Below are 17764 nucleotides of genomic sequence, written 5' to 3'. Positions count from 1 at the left end.
ATCCAAAATACATGTCGAAGCTTATTTTAGACAGTCTTAGAAAAGTAACATATTAGGCGTATAAAAACTTAAATAAGGATGTTAATACTTAGTATGATATCCTTTAGCCTTAATAACCTCCCTTAACCTATTATTCATGGAAGATACCAGCTTCCGGGTAGTTTCTGGGCTGATTTTGCTCCACTCATCCAGCAGAGCATTTTTAAGATCGGATCTGTGATCCAGGATGGTATGTTCCAGTAGAGCCTACAAATTTTAAATAACATTTACATCTGGAGACTGGGCCGGTGGAATTATCATGTGGGAGCAGTTCCAGATAAGCCAGGACTGTACTAATCCGGACTTATGCTTGGTTGTTGTCCTGGTCGTGGTCCTGGTAATACCGGAAAGTACGTCGGATTCCTAGCTTCTCGGCACTTTGGAGTAAATTTTCCTTTAATATATTGAGGTACACATTCTTGTCCATTGTTGTTTCAATAAACACCATATTTGCGACGCCGGCTTCCGAGATAGATGCCCATACCATGACACTTCCTCCGCCGTGCTTGACTGTTGCCTTTAGGATTTTGGGATTCAGCTCAGTATTGGACTGTCGCCACACATAATTCCGTCCGTCCGAGCCAAAAATTTGGAATTTGGGCTCATCTGCAAATATGACTGTGTTCCAGAACTCCACATCCTTGTCCAAGTGGATTTTGGCGAACGTCATCCTAATCCCTTAATTTTTTGCGCTTATAAAGGGATTCTTCCGTGGTTCTCGGGTATTAAAGTCATGGTTGCGCAGAACCCGGTGCACAGTTGGCTATTTGGCTATGTGAATATCCGATCTTGAAATGTTCCAGGATGAGATTCCGTTGTTCAATGGTAGTCCGTTTGCCCATAGTCCTTGTTGGCTGGTTGCACCCGAGATGCAGGATATAACTAAACTTGCTCTATTTACGAGTATACCGAAAATAATCAACCTGATGTAAGAAATCCCGATTTTATGGCACCCAGGTGTCCATAATGCCACTGTTGGAAATAAGCTGTGACCATAAATTAAGGTATTTTTTTACATAACCCGACCTGGCACGAGGGGAAACATCAGTTCATTTGGATAATATATTCATTTTGGTGGTTAATATATGTACTTGCCTTCGGTCTCGGAATTTTTGAAAAATAATGTATAATTAATTTATGGCAGACAATTAAAATTGCTAGGCACTGGTCCAAATAAGCTGTGAGACACTGTACATACTGTCGATGGAAAATGCCAACTATAGAAACCCTTCTCAACATAATAATCTATATTTGTTTAATAATTAATGTACTTATGACAAAACCATGTAGGTGAAACGATGTTTTTTTTTTTATTTAAGAAATTGTTTATTTGTTATTGTCATTTTAGTGGCACTGATACGAATTATAAACATGAAAAACTCACAAAGTCTTAGTGGTTTCGCTTTTTTATCTACGTTAAATAAAAAATAGTTGAGAATATATTCTGTGAAGATATTTTTAAATATCCACTAAGTTCCTTAGCCACATTAAAATTCCGTTACTGTCGTTTTATAAGAGCCGTTGATCTATCATAGCGTTGCTGTGGAAATACTGGCGCTCAGTGTTGGTCAACGTTCACACTTAAGCTGCATTTTGTTCAACGAAAATTAGGATAATAAAAATTAAAACAAACTAACGGCACTTTAACAGTCGTATAAAACTAAAACAACTAAGAAGTCTAGTTAAACGTGCCTAATATGTATATAAAGATATATATTATTATAGCTAACAACAAATTTTCTTTTAGTGAACCTGGCAACTCTGCCCGCTGACATCAGCCTGAACACGTTTATACGGGAGCATGCCGGTTTAACGGGCACCAAATTCATGTGCCAAGAGGGAGGATGCGGCGTCTGCGTTTGCGCCCTGAGTGGCATAAATCCGGAAACGGGTGAACTCTGCACATGGGCGGTCAACTCGTGCCTGACGCTGCTGAACAGCTGTTTGGGTCTGATAGTGACCACATCAGAGGGGTTGGGGAATAAACGGAAGGGCTACCATGCCATACAGGAGCGTCTGGCCAAGATGAATGGCACTCAGTGCGGCTACTGTCCACCGGGAATGGTGATGAATATGTATGCACTGCTCAAGTCCAAGCATGGTCAAGTCACCATGGCTGAGGTGGAGAATGCATTTGGTGGCAACATTTGCCGCTGCACCGGCTATCGACCCATTCTGGATGCCATGAAGTCCTTTGCAGCCGACAGCAATATTGAGGTGCCAGCGGAATGTGTTGCGGACATTGAGGATCTGAGCAGGAAACAGTGCCCAAAAACAGGCGAACTCTGTGCCGGCACCTGCAAGCAAAAACATGGCGTACAGCTCTATGCCGACGGCAGTCGGTGGTCCTGGCCACAGACACTGCCGGAGCTCTTCGAAGCACTCCAGGTGGCTGGCAAGGAGCAGCTACCGTATATGCTAGTGGCAGGCAACACGGCGCATGGCATCTACAGGCGTAGTGCAGAGATTAAGGCGTTCATCGATGTTCGCTCCGTTCCGGAGCTGAGAGGTTACAATTTAAAGGATGGCCTTCTCACACTGGGCGGCAATTTGAGTCTCAGCGAGACAATGGATATATGCCGCAAGCTGGAGCAAACTAGCGGATTCGAGTATCTGGCGCAGGTCTGGCAACACTTGGACTGGATTGCCAACGTGCCAGTGCGCAATGTGAGTCAATTAATACTTATCAAGACGAGTGCACTCGTATCTTATCACAATATGTCCACAAGAATCTAACAATTGTATAATCGTATCATTATTCAGGCTGGCACTCTAGCTGGTAACTTGGCCATTAAGCACGCACACCCCGAGTTCCCCTCCGATGTGTGCATTGTGCTGGAGGCCTTAAATGCCAAGGTCATCGTTCAAGAGTCTGCGGAAAAGCAGCTAAAATTGACTCTGTACAGCTATTTGAAGCTGCCAATGCTGGGTAAAATCCTTCGTGCAATTCTTCTGCCCGCCTACTCAAAGCAGAATGTACTATTTGATTCGTATAAGGTAAGAATCGAGTTCATTTATTGATCAAATATTTACACCCATTTATCTAAAATGACAGTGCGATGAAATTATAAATTAATTAATTAAAGTATAATTCTTAATAATATACAATATAACTATTGTATATCTACAGTCACGCCGAAATTACTACCTTTTTCAAAGCATTCTTCAATCTTAAATTCGAAATTCTTTCATGTAAAAATATTTTGAAAATATTAATTTTACATTTTTTTTATTTGTGATAACTTACAATTGCAGCTTACAGCTGGCGTTTATAATATGGTTAGATTTAAGTTAAACAGGACTATCGCTTTAAATAATTGAGATGTTTGTAATTTGGATAGTTTATCCACAAATTGATTTATGACTTCATATTTTATTTTTCAATTTTGAATGCAGCAGGTTATGTGTGTGTTAATTTGTGGTAACTGTAGTAATAAATTCGACAACCGATCATCTCTATGCTAAATTATCTTCTACCTACAAATAATAAAGCACCTATAGCTTTAGCATCAATATGCATTAAAAGACAGCATTCATCCTTCTTTTTCAGGCTACAATTTGAATATTGATTATTGTTGGATGGTTTTTATTTAGTTTATTTTAAATGAAGGGTATTTACTATGCCTCATACCATAATCAGAAATGTAATCGGCTTTTAGGTTAAGTAGCGAGATAGTTTTCTGTAAGGTATTTGAATCTTGAATCTTCTGTTGCCTCCACAGATCATGCCACGTGCCCAGAATGCACATGCCTATGTGAATGCCGCATTTCTGCTGGAACTTGGAGCGGAGTCGCAGGTGAAAAGTGCTCGCATTTGCTTTGGCGGCATTCGTCCGGACTTTGTGCATGCGACGGCCATCGAGGAGCTGCTGCTCAGACGCAATCCCTTCGACAATGCCTGGTTGGAGCAGGCGTTCGCCAAACTATCGACGCTGCTGCAGCCGGATGAGGTGCTTCCGGATGCATCGCCAATCTATCGACGCAAGTTGGCCTGCGGTCTGTTGTACAAGTTTCTGTTGAAGGCAGCCACGGAGAGGAAGAAGGTGAAGGTAAGCAGTCGCCATTTAAGTGGCGGCTCCTTGCTGCAGCGTCCTGTGTCGAGTGGCAAGCAGAGCTACGAAACGCACGAACAGCACTATCCGGTTACGAAGCCAACGGAGAAGCACGAGGGTTTAATACAGTGCTCGGGTGAGGCGACCTATGCCAACGACCTGCCCACCCAGCACAATCAGCTGTGGGCGGCCTTTGTGACGGCGAAGCGAGTGGGCGCCCAGGTTAGCAAGGTGGACCCAACATCGGCGCTGGCCTTGCCCGGCGTGGTGGCTTATGTGGATGCCAATGATATACCGGGACCAAATTCGTTGCGTCCCAAGGCTACGGACGAGCACTTCTTTCCGCAGGAGGAGCAAATCTTTGCCACCGGTGAAATCAAGTTCTACCAACAGCCCATTGGATTGCTGCTGGCGACATCCAACGAGTTGGCTCAACGCGCCGCCGAGCTGGTGGAGCTGACATATGTGGGTGGCGCCGAACAGGTGCTGGCCAGCATGATGCATGTACTGCAGTCGGCAGCTCCTGCATCCAGTGACCGGATTAAGCACACAGTGAAATCAATGATTGATAAATTGGACTTACAGGAGTCATACGAGATTCAGGGTACGGGCAAATTGGATTTGGGTTTGCAGTATCATAATTTTATGGAGCCGCATACGACGGTGGTGCTACCGTTCGAGGGCGGTGTACAGATGTATGTGGCCACACAGTGGATGGATCTCACTCAGGATGTCGTCGCCAAGGCTCTTAATCTGAGGAGCAATGAGGTGCAGGTGAAGACCCGTCGCATTGGGGGCGGATATGGTGGCAAGGCGACACGCTGCAATCTTGCTGCTGCTGCTGCAGCGGTTGCAGCCCACAAACTGAATCGTCCAGTGAGGTTCGTACAATCGCTGGAATCGATTATGACAACGACAGGCAAGCGTTGGTCCTGCCACTGTGACTATGATTTCTATGCGCAGGCAAATGGTAAAATTGCTGGCCTAAATTGTCGCTTGTATGAGGATGCCGGCTATTTGACCAGTGAATCGCCCATGGGGCATGCGGTGCTTTTGTCAAAGAATTGTTACGAGTTCGGTGATAACTATAAGTTAGATGGCTTTATAGTAGTCTCCGACTTGCCCAGTAATACGGCGTGCCGTGCTCCGGGCTCCGTAGAGGGCATTGCCGTGATTGAGAATATCATTGAGCATATTGCGTTTGCAACGGGCAACGATCCGGCGGATGTGCGCTATGCCAACATCTTGCCGGCGCACAAAATGGGCGAAATGATGCCCCGATTCCTGGAGAACAACAGTTATCGGGAGCGCCGCGCCGAGATCATTGCTCATAATAAGGAGCATCGTTGGCACAAGCGCGGCTTGGGCCTGGCTATCATGGAGTATCAGATTGGATACTTTGGACAGTTTCCGGCCACGGTGAGCATTTATCACAGCGATGGTACCGTTGTCGTCGCCCACGGAGGCATCGAAATGGGTCAAGGTAAGTTTGTACAAAAATCATAAATTGACATTAAAAATATGCTTTGATTGATAAAGCGAAGATTTTCATTTCTTTCCGAAAAGAGGTGAAAATATTATTTAAATGAAAATCAAACTTGTTCGCAATGAAAAAAGCTTTTAACAATTCTTTTATTTATTAAGCTTCTAAAATACAATTTTAATAGTGCCTTTAATGCAAATTTTCATGTGGTATTTTTGCTAATATTCTAGTTGCCAATTTTTTTGTGTTCTTTATATATCAACTTATAAATATGTATTTGACATTTTCTTTTTTCTTTTTTTTTTTTGTTTTTGGTTTTAGGCATGAACACAAAGATCGCTCAGATTGTGGCTCACACGTTGGGCATTGCCATGGAGCAGGTGCGCATTGAGGCGAGCGAAACGATTAACGGTGCCAATTCGATGGTCACTGGTGGTGCTGTGGGAAGCGAGTCGGTTTGCTTTGCAGTGCGCAAGGCGTGCGAGACACTCAATTCCCGACTGGAGCCGCTCAAGGCGGAGCTGAAGCCGGCGGACTGGCAACAGCTGATCAACGAGGCATATAATCGCAAGATCAACTTGATAGCCAGTGACCAGTGCAAACAGGGCGATATGGAACCGTATTCGGTATGTGGACTGGGCCTCATCGAGGTGGAGCTGGATGTGCTAACTGGCAACTATCTGATTAATCGGGCCGACATCCTGGAGGATACGGGCGAGTGCTTGAATCCTCACGTGGACATTGGCCAGATCGAGGGCGCCTTTTCGATGGGCCTGGGCTACTGGACCAGTGAGCAGATTGTTGTCGATCCGAAAACGGGCGAGTGCCTGACAAACCGCACCTGGAATTATAAGCCGCCGGGTGCGAAAGATATACCCATTGATATGCGCATCGAGATGCTGCCCAAGAGCTCCAACAAGGCTGGCTTCATGCGGTCAAAGGGTTAGTTACAATTATCCGTTGCATGCCAGCTTTTTCTACTCTCTCAACAACAAATATGTGTGTCACAGTATTTAGAAAATCGTCAGTTTGCCACTTTTATACCCTTAATCTAAATTAACCTGTCTGTCCGTCGGACACGAAAAGAGCCAGAGATCGTTAAGATTCGATTACAGGTACCTTGCCATAATATCATCCGTAAGTACAAATATTTTTTTGTGCGTTGGATTGCATATCTAAGACGTGTGGGACTTATGATAATGAATGAATTGGGTTCAGTGTATTTTCTCGCTGAGCTCTCTCAAATAGTGCATTCTTACTTCTCACATACAGTTTTATGTTTCTTAGTTAATAAATATTCATATTTTTTATTTTCGTATTTGCTTTCTTGCGGCCATTTCAATATTGGTTCGATTTTCATAATTCGAGGGCATATTTGTTGTTTGAGTGTATAAACTGTCCCTCTCTGTCTATTTTGTTAGCTACTGGTGAGCCAGCTATTTGCCTGGGCGTAGCAGTCGCCTTTGCCCTGCAGCAGGCCCTGCAATCTGCCCGAGATGATGCCGCTCTGCCAAAATAGTGGGTGACCCTAAATGCTCCAATGACGCCGGAGTTGCTTGTTCTGCTTGCCGGCACAGAACCAGGTCAGCTCAAGCTGTGATAAGACCACATACCTACCTGAACTCAGCTCCCATCCACCGTAATGAAGAGCAATTCAAAAGCAGCGCGTGAGATGCGGCACGTGGCCACAAGAACCCAGTAATGCGAATGCGCCGATAATCACAAGCTATATAAATATATATATATATGATATGATATAAGAGATATGTATATATTTATGCATAGAGCACACCTTGTTTTTTGTTTTTAATGCACAATAAATTAGAAACTTATCCAAGTCAAATCCAAATGACATTCATTGCACACTGCCAGAGGGCTGTCCTGAGAGGTCAACGGCTATCTAGCAATTGTCGAAAATATGGGACAGATTGATCTCCCTTAGAAACTTTCAGTCAAAAATCAATTTATTATTTATATTGAGAGCAATGCATATTTATTACTCGGCGTGTAAAATACAGCTTATTAAAATTGTTTATATTAATTTATTTATTCTTTTTTTTGTTAATGTTTGACACCTTTACAGTCCCCAGCCCTGTTTGCGAGGTATCTCATTAATTTTAAAAACATTTTTGTAAATAAATTGTATGCCATACGAAGCGTTAAATTAATTCAGTGTGACAACGGGTGTTCAACATGTGGGTTGAAACGCAATTAGGGGTAGGGGTCACTGTTTGGTTAATTTGCCAGTTACTTAGATATTCTTAGATATTACCAACAGGACATTCAATGAGCAGAATATTAATTGTAATAATTACGGTGCTTTAGCGATGTCTTTTTCAATATGATCATCAGAACGTGAGACTTCAGAAAGATCAATTGATTTGGCAGTGGGTCGTCGTATCGGATCTTGATGCCAACAATCCTCAATCAATTTTACTAAAGGCTCACCAAATTTGTGTTTAAGTTCATCATCCAGTAAAGGTCGATTCCCATCGGCAGTAAAACGTAGCATTGCCATCGGCTCGGACTTCCCAAGGTGATCAAAAGGCTTCTTTCGTGACATTACCTCCCAAAGAATAATGCCAAAGCTATAAATATCGCATTTTTCTGTATACATTCTTTGTCCAGTGAAAACCTACGAATGCATGAATCGACTTATTAATATTTTTACTAAATGTTTGTTGAAAATAACTGTATTTGCCTATGTACACCGCAGCTTGTCTTGCATTCCCGTTTTGTAGTCTTAATCTGTTGTTGCCTGTGAGCAACGGTAATTGTAAGTTCCTTATGATGAAGACCTTCTTCGATGCTATGTTTAAGCTATTTTCATGAAGTAAGAGTCAGTCGCTTTTGGTCGCTTGAATCGCGTAGTATAAGTCGCATGAAGCGGACATATATTCTGTATTAAATACTAAGCTCTGAATAAATATAAACCCTAAGTTATAATAGGTTATGGGCCCAGATCACGGAAAATTCAGCTCGTAGAAAATACAGTGAATTGTTCTGAGGATTACTTGTAGAAGGTGAATGAGAGCATTCTGGACTTTCTTGGACAAGTGTGATAACTGTGTGGTTAAAGAAAATGAATACCTCGATGAGTTCGATCGAGAAGTTGGACGACCAGAATTATAGTGCCTGGGTCGTTCAAATGAAAAGCGTCCTCGTGTATTCAGAACTATGGCAGTATGTGTGCGGTCGTGTCGTGAAAAACGAAAATGACAGTGCTGAGCAAAAGGCAATATTTGATGCAAGAGACGAAAAGGCTCTGGCAAGCATAATGCTTTGCATAAAGGCATCCCAAATAAATAATGTGAAGAATTGCCAACATCAGCAAGTGCCTGGAACACCCTGAAAGAATTTCATATGCCAATGGGACCTGCGTGTCGTGTAACTTTGCTAAAACAGTTGTTACAGCTAAGATTGGTAGAGTCGGGTAGTATGGCAGAGCACATACATAAGTTTGCGGACTTAGTGGAAAGACTAAGCGAGATCGGCTTTTTAGTGGTCGAAGAGTGTTTATATTGTTGTTGTCAAGTTTGTCGGATGGATACGAAAATTTCGTGATCGCCATGGAAACTCGTGACACGTTGCCGTCGCTAAGTGTGATAAAAATCAAGTTACTCGAAGAGAGTGAACGGCGTAGAGCAGACGGGCAGACAGAGTCAAACGGAGAGACAAAAATGTTCTCGACGCGTATAGACAATCGAGCAAACAAAAATACAGACGAAAGTAACGGTAAAGTGAATTGTAGAAGTGCGCAGCAGATAAAGCCAACACAGGCCGGCGCTGGACATGTGGTCGCCGTGGGCACATTGCTGCAAATTGTCGCGCAAAAGACAGCTCCGAAAAAGAGCAAAGCAAGAAAAATAAAGAGAGTAAGAAATCGTACTCAGTGTTTGCAGCGGCAAGTAACCCAAGTAGTAGTGGTTTTGCGAAGAACACGTGGTGTCTAGACAGTGTCGCCACAGCGCATTTGTGTAACGACAGATCGTGCTTCATAGAATTAAGAGAGTACAAAGAGAAAATTATTTTAGCTGGAAATAATTACATACAGGCATATGGGCGTGGAAAAGCACGCATAAAGTGGAAAAATAACACTATTGATTTGACCGATACATTATATGTGAAAGACCTTCAATGCAACTTTGTGTCAGTATCGAAAGTAGACCAAAAGGGATTCAGGATTCACTGTAAATTTGGGCAAAAGAGAGCGCTCATTGAAAATCGTAGAGGCGATGTGATCTTAGTTGCTAAGGAGCAGCAAGACTTATATTTGTTCAACGCAGATGAGCAAAAGTGTTTCAGGGCGCAAGCTAATTTAACAGACATACTGAACTCGCACAAGCGGCTTGGTCATTTAAATTTTGTCAGTCTGAATAAAATGATTAAGAAAAATTTAGTGCACGGCTTGAAGGCCAGGCAGTGTTCGGACTTAAAAGAACATGTATGTGAAACATGCGCGAAGTGCAAAATAAGTGTAAAGAGATTTCCAAAGAAATCTGAGACCCGCGCCGTAGGCACACTAGACTTGATACACATTTGTGGCCCAATGAGAAAATGTTCTGTAGGTGGTGCGCGGTATTTTGGCACATTAATTGCGATAGATCGCGGTTTGTGCATGTGTGTTTTATGAAAACTCGCGATGAAAATTTTGAGAAGTTTAAAGAATATAAGGCGTTTGCAGAAAAACAAACTGGACGCAAGATAAAATGTCTCAGAAGCGACAACGGTCGTGAATATTTGAGCGGCGATTTCGAAAAATATTTAGTGAGCAACGGCATCAAGAGGCAGCTTACTGTGCCGTATACACCCCAACAAAATGGTGTAGCGGAGCGCGCGAATCGAACGCTGGTAGAAATGGCACGAAGCATGATTGTGCATGCTGGTCTCAAGGAGGATTTCTGGGCAGAAGCTATAAATACGGCGGCTTATCTGTGAAATCGCTCAGAGACATCTACGCTGGAGGATATGACACCATATGAGTCATAGTCAGGAAAAAACCGTCTGTAAGTCACCTAAAAGTACAAAGGCTATCGTACTTAACAAGAAGTACAATAAGAAATTCCTACCAAAAGGTGAGGTGAGAGTTCTAGTTGGTTACTCTGCAACAGCTAAGGTATACCGATTGTATAATCCCGATTCACGAGAAGTAATCGAAGCAAGAGATGTGATATTTCTTGAAGGTGAAATGACAGATGACAGCGTAAAGGACAAAATCTCGCTGTGTAATAATGATGTTACACTGATCATGAAGAATGTCGAAGATGATCCTGTAAGTCTTCATAGTGGCGATCAAACTGAGGATCGCGAGATTTCCGAACGAGATGACGAGGTGCCAAATATATCTACAGATGGAGACATTGGTGACGACGAGGAAATCGAGTCATGCGACGCACCGGGCAAAAGAGGTCCTGGAAGGCCAAAGAAAGTACGCACCGGGCAGCCGGGACGCCCTCGAAAGCAGTACAACATTTTGAATGTTATGACAACGGATGACGTAGCTGCACCTGCTAGCGTCAATGCAGCCTTGAGTTCTGATCATGCCAGTGAATGGAGGGCATCGATGCAGAAGGAGATAGACAGTCTACAAGAAAATAAAACTTGGGAGTTGGTTGATCTACCGAAGGGAGAGAAGGCAATTGGCTGTAAATGGGTTTTAGCAGTGAAGCGTGACGAACATGGCAAAGTAGTACGCTTGAAGTCTCGACTAGTGGCCAAAGGATGCGCCCAACAATATGGCGTAAATTACACTGAGACGTTCTCCCCTGTAACCAGATATTCGACAATCAGATTACTGATTGCTCTAGCGGTAGAAAATGGTATGTATATGCATCAGATTGACGTGTCTTCTGCTTATCTCAACAGTGAGCTGCGAGATGTGGTTTATATGTGACAACCAGAGGGATTTGATAACCAAAATTTCCCTAACCGAGAAACGAGAAACTAAACACCGTGCTAATCAGGATTGGTTTCACTCCCTGCCCTAGCGAGCCATTTTTGTACATACGTCGTGAAGCCAGCAAACTGAATGTGATAGTCGTGTATGTCGACGATCTTATTGTGGCCAGCACAAGCACGGAAGATCTGAACTGCGTGAAGGAGTGCATATCACAGGAGTTCGACGTAGTCGATAGCGGGCAATTGAAGCATTTCCTAGGAATGGAAATTGATCCTGAAGGTGAAACGGGCTGCGTTACTGTCGGTCATAAGTCCTTAATTGAGAAGAAGTAGACAAACTGCGTTCAGAAGGAATGTTGGAAATAACTGTATTTGCCTATGTACACCGCAGCTTGTCTTGCATTCCCGTTTTGTAGTCTTAGTCTGTTGTTGCCTGCGAGCAACGGTAATTGTAAGTTTCTTATGATCAAGACCTTCTTCAATGCTACGTTTAAGCTATTTTCATGAAGTAAGAGTCAGTCGCTTTTGGTCGCTTGAATCGCGTAGTATAAGTCGCATGAAGCGGACATATATTCTGTATTAAATACAAAGCTCTGAATAAATATAGACCCCAAGTTATAATAATGTTCAACTTTTTAGCTAATACAAATACAAACCTCGGGAGCTGTATAAGAGGGCGTGCCAACAGAATCTGTATTTAATGTCGTCAATTCTTTTACAGTGCCAAAATCACCAATCTTCAAATTTTTGAATTCATCGGTTAATAGTAAGTTTTTAGATTTCAAATCACGATGAATAATGGGCTTACTTCTGCAATTATGCATGTAAGCTATACCCTATAAATGAGAAGGGACACTAAATCATATTTTGTTACAATGTACAAGTGCACGAACCAACCTCAACAAGTTGAATCATCCAGTTAATACCATCTGACTTTGTGTATTTACGTTGATCTTCTCCATGCAAGCAGTCGTAGAGAGATCCACATTCTGCATATTCCATGAGTAAATAAAAAGACTGCGAATGCGACGCGGTGGCATATAATTTCACAATATTTTTGTGGCAAAGACCAGAAAGAAACTTGATCTCATTCTTAATGTCATGAAGGCTTGATTTTTTTTGGGGAGTAATTTTTTTTAATGCAATAGTTCTATTAGACCATTCAGCTCTGTTAACAACGCCGAATGAACCTCGTCCAAGGATCTGTAAAGTTAAAATTTAATTATCTCTGAATTAACTTATTTTGTTTCTTTATACCTCACAAATTTGTATATCGTTAAAATCCACATTCTCTACGAATTTTGGCCTGTGAATAATTAGAATAATATTTAATTATGTCGGATAAGAAAAGAAAAAAGAAAATTAATGAAGTCTCATCTAAATAAATTATGTTTAATATTACACAAATTTGTTGTTTAACTGCAATACATACTCAATTTCCGGAATTCGTTCCTTAATTCGTTCCTTTATGTTTTCTATTGCGAGCGTAGCGTACTGGATCCGAAATCACATAGAAATCATATTAATTGTGAGAGCAAATATTTGTATGTTAAGCATTACCTCTTCTTCGTCCAATTGTTTCATGACATGATAAATGTGTGATTTTTCCGATGTTCTGCAATAAAATCAGTCTTATGAATTGCTCAAATTATCTTTACTTTACATTACTTGCTGCAACTCATTGTAAGCTTACATGACCATATTTTTGAGTTCAGAAGAAAGCCATTCCATTTCTAGATTTTTTTCTTTCCGACGCGGGTACCAACAACGTTGTATTATACCTTCAATCGGTTTTGCACCTTCTATAATAATAAGTGGCAAATAAGCCAGCATCACAATGTTGTAGCGTATTCGAAACAAAGCTCTCCTGCGTGACATCACCTCCCATAGAATAGTTCCAAAGTTAAAAATGTCGCTCTGAATTGGACTTATAATTCCTTTGACGTTTACTCCTGTTGATTCTTCTCGTGGATATCCTGTATATATTTTTTTGTTCATATAATAAGAAATGTTATTGTAAGGAGTAAATGAAAATTGCAGTTCCTGAGCAATGCCAAAATCACAAATTTTCAAATTTCGGTAATTATTGGTTATCGGTAGTAGAAGGTTGTGTGGCGATAAACGACCATGAAACAACGGGCTTGGTGTCATGGTATGCAAGTAATTTAAGCCCTACAAATACATTAATTGTCAAACAAAAGTTCCTGAATTTATGCAATAATATTAGACCAAACCTTAGCACATTGGCTCATCCAATTGAGTCCTCGCAGCACTGTATACTCAAAGTGTTCTTCTCCATGCAAATAGTTGTAAAGCGATACGCACACTGGGGAATCCATTAGTATAAAGATATGATTCTCATCAAAGGCAATTCCATATAGTTCCACAATATTCTCATGGTTAAGTCGAGAAAGCTGTTGGAACCATCTTTTAAGATCTGCTGAGTCAAAATCGTCCCCTCCAAAAGTTTTCGTTGTACATTGCTGTACAGCGATCTCTTTCTTAAACCAAGTAGCTTTATAGATATCGCCGAAGGTACCTTTTCCAACACTTTCCTGATGGTTTAAAATGATTGTTTTTCAAACAAAATACATATTTTATTGGATGTTACCTTTCCCATATCAATATCCCTAAGGTCTACGGCCGGAGCTTCTTCAGATTCACACCTAGCAACTTCTTCAAACGCCCTAAGAAATGAAATAGGATTTAATTTATTGATATTGAATAACAGAAATTAATTAAAGGGAGCTCAAAGAATTAGATTTATAATTCATTTAAAACTTACTCAGGTTTATACAGCTCATCGATCAGTGTTGTAATTGATGGACGTTTTTCTGGATATCCATCCCAGCACCTTTCAATTATTTTAATTATTATGTCCTTATACTCTGATTCAATTATATCTTTCAGATCCGGTCGTAAGCCTGAAAAACTTAAAATTGTTGTTTGATTTTTTGGTAAAGCTTCAACTTTCGTACCATTAGTGATGTCTTCTTCTACTGATGTATCCAAATCGGGGAATGGCTTCTTGCGTGTCATCACCTCCCAAAATACAATACCAAAGCTATATATGTCGGTCTCTTTTGAATACTCTCTCTTTTCGAGAGCCTAAGCAGAAATTAATGTTATTTTCTTTAAAAAAAACTTCTTGGATGAAATACAAACTTCTGGTGCTAAATAAGCCCTATTTTGATGGATTGAAAGATTATCTCGATCGCCAGGAAAGCAATAATCACTAATTTTCAGGAGTCTGCAGTTTTTGAACAGCAACATATTTTGAGAATTTAAATTGCAATGTATTTCTGACATGGTTCTTCCATGCAGTAGATAGTTAATGCCCTTTAAGTGGAAAATAAAAACTATTAATTTGCCGGACAATAAGAAAGTAAGAGATACCTTTGCCGCCTGATACATCCAGTGGAGGGAATTCTTAACTGTGTACGTTCGCTGTTCCTCATCATGCAAATAGTTGTAGAGGGATCCGCAGTTAGCGTATTCCATGACTAAATGTAGAATATCATTTTTATCATAAGTAATACCATATAGTTTTACAATATTCTCATGGTTCAAGCGTGAGTGACGAGTGACCTCTTTTTCAAGACCTTTCTTGATATTGTGCTTAAAAACTTGTTTAAATTTTTTAACTGCTATCTCCGTCTCTCGATAATCGCCTTTGTATATTATACCAAATTGACTTTCGGTAACAATCTGCAGGACAAAATTTCATTTAGTTCAGTTAGTTCAAATAAAAGCGAATTTGTTAGAGTAATACATTTAGATTTAATTCCGAAAAATCGATGTCAACCGGTTTCCTGAAGAGCAATGGTAATGAAACTTAGTAATTAATATTTAAGAAGATTCATTAATAATTACTCATAGATTTTGATTTCTGACTTCAGATTCTGCAGTGACATCAATAATTCATCCATTTTGTATCGTTCTTCCGGTTTTTGATGCCAACATTTTGTAATGAATGTTTCTATTGAACTCGAGGTAATTTCAGCTATGTTTTCAATAGGCGGACGTTCACCTGCAAGAGTCAAAATGATACAACCACTTCGGTAGATAGTTAACTTTTTTACCTTTTTCGACCGCGCTCATAATCTGTAATGGAGTTTTATATTTATCGAAAGGCTTCTTGCGTGCCAATACCTCCCAGAAGATAATACCAAAGCTATATATGACACTCTGCTCCGTGTAAGCTCCTTCTCTGATTGACTACGAACAAATTAATATGTACATAGTAAACGTATTTTCGTCTGACATAAATGGCTTTCGTGTCTTACAAACCTCCGGTGCCATATAGGACTTATCTAAATTGTTTTTCAACACTTTTTCATCGTCAAACGCAAGACAAAAATTACATAATTTCAAGTATATGAAGCAATCAATGAACTTCAGATTCTTAGTCTTCAAATTACAAAGGAAACGGGGGTCTAGCTTCATCTCACAAAACAGGTATTTGATGGCCTACAAATGACAATAAGTAAGTTAATGTAATATATATGTAAATCTGTATGTTATAAAAAATACCTCCGCTGCAGAATACATCCAATTCATAGCCGAATCGATAGTAATTTCTATCAATTTATTGTGGACACGGTTAAACAGGGATTCATCCTCTACGTATTCCATAAGTAAATATGTAGATTCGCCATTCATTGCGATTCCAAAGATATGTACGATATTATCATGTGATAAATTCTTCAGCTGCATGGCTCGATATTCGATATTTTCATTGATAATGTGTTTCAATTCCTTTACAGCAATTGTCTGAGAATACCACGTGGCCTTGGACGTAACGCCAAACTTTCCTCTTTGTATTTCCTGCAAGATGTATGAATAATAAATGATTCATATTTTTCAGAGCACAACATTTGCAATAAAACGATATGATTTTCGGTAACGCGATTTGTTAATACCTCGCCAATTACAATTGCTTTAAAGTCCCAAACTGCTCCTGCGTTAGAACTTATGATTTGATCCGAAGCACTTCTGCACTCAAATAAATTATAAATTTGATATAACATATTTAAAATGAGAAATTTCATATATATCCTACTTAAGAAAATGTGCGATTTTTGAGCATATCTCATCCATTGAGGGCCTCATATCCGGTTCGGAATTCCAGCATTTTTCAATTAATTCCTTGATCTGCTCACAGTTTTGTAATCGTATTTCATTAAGTTTCGGACGTTCCCCTACGAAAGAAGACGAAAGAAGATTTAACAACTGCGTACACTGTTTGGTACATCATTCACCTTTTAAAACATATTCTTTAATATCATAAACTGAACATATTAAGTGTTGGAAAGGTAACTTGCGTGACATCAACTCCAAAAAGATAATACCAAAGCTGAATACGTTGCATTTGTGACTCGCATTTTTTTCTGTTAGCACCTGCATGAAGACACAATTAGGTTGGTTTATATATGTATCTTATTATACTTATAGAGAACCTCCGGTGATGCATATATGCTATCGTCAATTATGGTTGTATGATGAATGCCACAGATTTTTAGGGTACCAAAGCTGTTGGATAGCATAAGTCCTCCGGGTTCTATATCTCGAAAGGACGGTATAGGGTCCCGGGAATGGATGTATTGAAGACCCTTATAGAAGATTAAAATTTATTGAATTGCCTCTGCCTTCAAAGACGTACCTTACCTTGGAGGCCTGATGCATCCAGGAGAGCAAATCTTTAAATGTATATTCTCGCTGCTCCTCCCCATGTAAGTAACGACTCAGAGATCCACAATCCGAATATTCCACAAGTATATGAACGAGGTATTCATCTTCTTTTAAATTTATGGTATTATATATTTCAGCAATATTTTCATGCTTAATACTCGATAGGAATTCTACATTGAGCTTCTCAAGATCAGTCTTATCTAATGGAACTACCACTGTTGGTTTATTTCTCCCTTTTAATATACGACAATCCGCAAAATACCCATAGTCAAACATCTGAAATTATTACTCTTTTATTTGGTATCGAAAATATTTTAAAGTTATTAATATGTACATCACTTAACTCCAAATTTTCAGCCATTCTTGGCAAGTTGCGTATATATCACGTATAAATATATTTATTTACGTATATAATTTGTTCGACCGCACAGAACGATTTCCAGTGAACTAAACGAATGTTTCTGGATTGCTGTAGCGACGACATGAAAGATTACTTAAATCGAGTACGAGCTTTAGGGCATATAAAACTAAAAAGCTCTCTCAACGACTTTGAGATAACATATTCATGCATATATACACGTACATCGGCACGTAGTATATA

The 17764-nt window shown here is 40.2% G+C and overlaps 2 protein-coding genes across 2 annotated transcripts; one reads left to right on the top strand and one right to left on the bottom strand.

Annotated features, from left to right (window-relative positions):
* The first annotated feature begins 298 nt into the window (after positions 1-298).
* On the top strand, positions 299-7726 carry LOC6563583 (indole-3-acetaldehyde oxidase). The gene is made up of 6 exons (XM_043215145.1): positions 299-389; positions 1787-2706; positions 2803-3036; positions 3762-5574; positions 5896-6516; positions 6996-7726. The coding sequence occupies exons 1-6, from the start codon at positions 299-301 to the stop codon at positions 7091-7093; spliced, it is 3777 nt and encodes a 1258-aa protein (XP_043071080.1). The 3' UTR covers positions 7094-7726.
* LOC116805477 lies at positions 7597-17607 on the bottom strand. Its single transcript, XM_032737557.2, has 24 exons — positions 17498-17607; positions 17140-17439; positions 16932-17084; positions 16734-16872; positions 16535-16673; positions 16395-16467; positions 16006-16299; positions 15763-15942; positions 15555-15690; positions 15346-15502; positions 15245-15284; positions 14869-15180; positions 14638-14811; positions 14451-14580; positions 14258-14396; positions 14084-14159; positions 13707-14027; positions 13166-13644; positions 13033-13087; positions 12905-12966; positions 12730-12778; positions 12370-12675; positions 12129-12308; positions 7597-8209 (listed from the first exon to the last, which is right to left on the bottom strand). The coding sequence occupies exons 1-24, from the start codon at positions 17522-17524 to the stop codon at positions 7886-7888; spliced, it is 4245 nt and encodes a 1414-aa protein (XP_032593448.1). The 5' UTR covers positions 17525-17607; the 3' UTR covers positions 7597-7885.
* Between the last annotated feature and the right edge of the window lie 157 nt (positions 17608-17764).

The sequence above is a fragment of the Drosophila grimshawi genome, unplaced genomic scaffold (genome assembly GCF_018153295.1).
Source record: "Drosophila grimshawi isolate 15287-2541.00 unplaced genomic scaffold, ASM1815329v1 contig_311, whole genome shotgun sequence".
Taxonomy (NCBI): domain Eukaryota; kingdom Metazoa; phylum Arthropoda; class Insecta; order Diptera; family Drosophilidae; genus Drosophila; species Drosophila grimshawi.
This window is presented reverse-complemented; position numbering and strand designations above follow the sequence as displayed.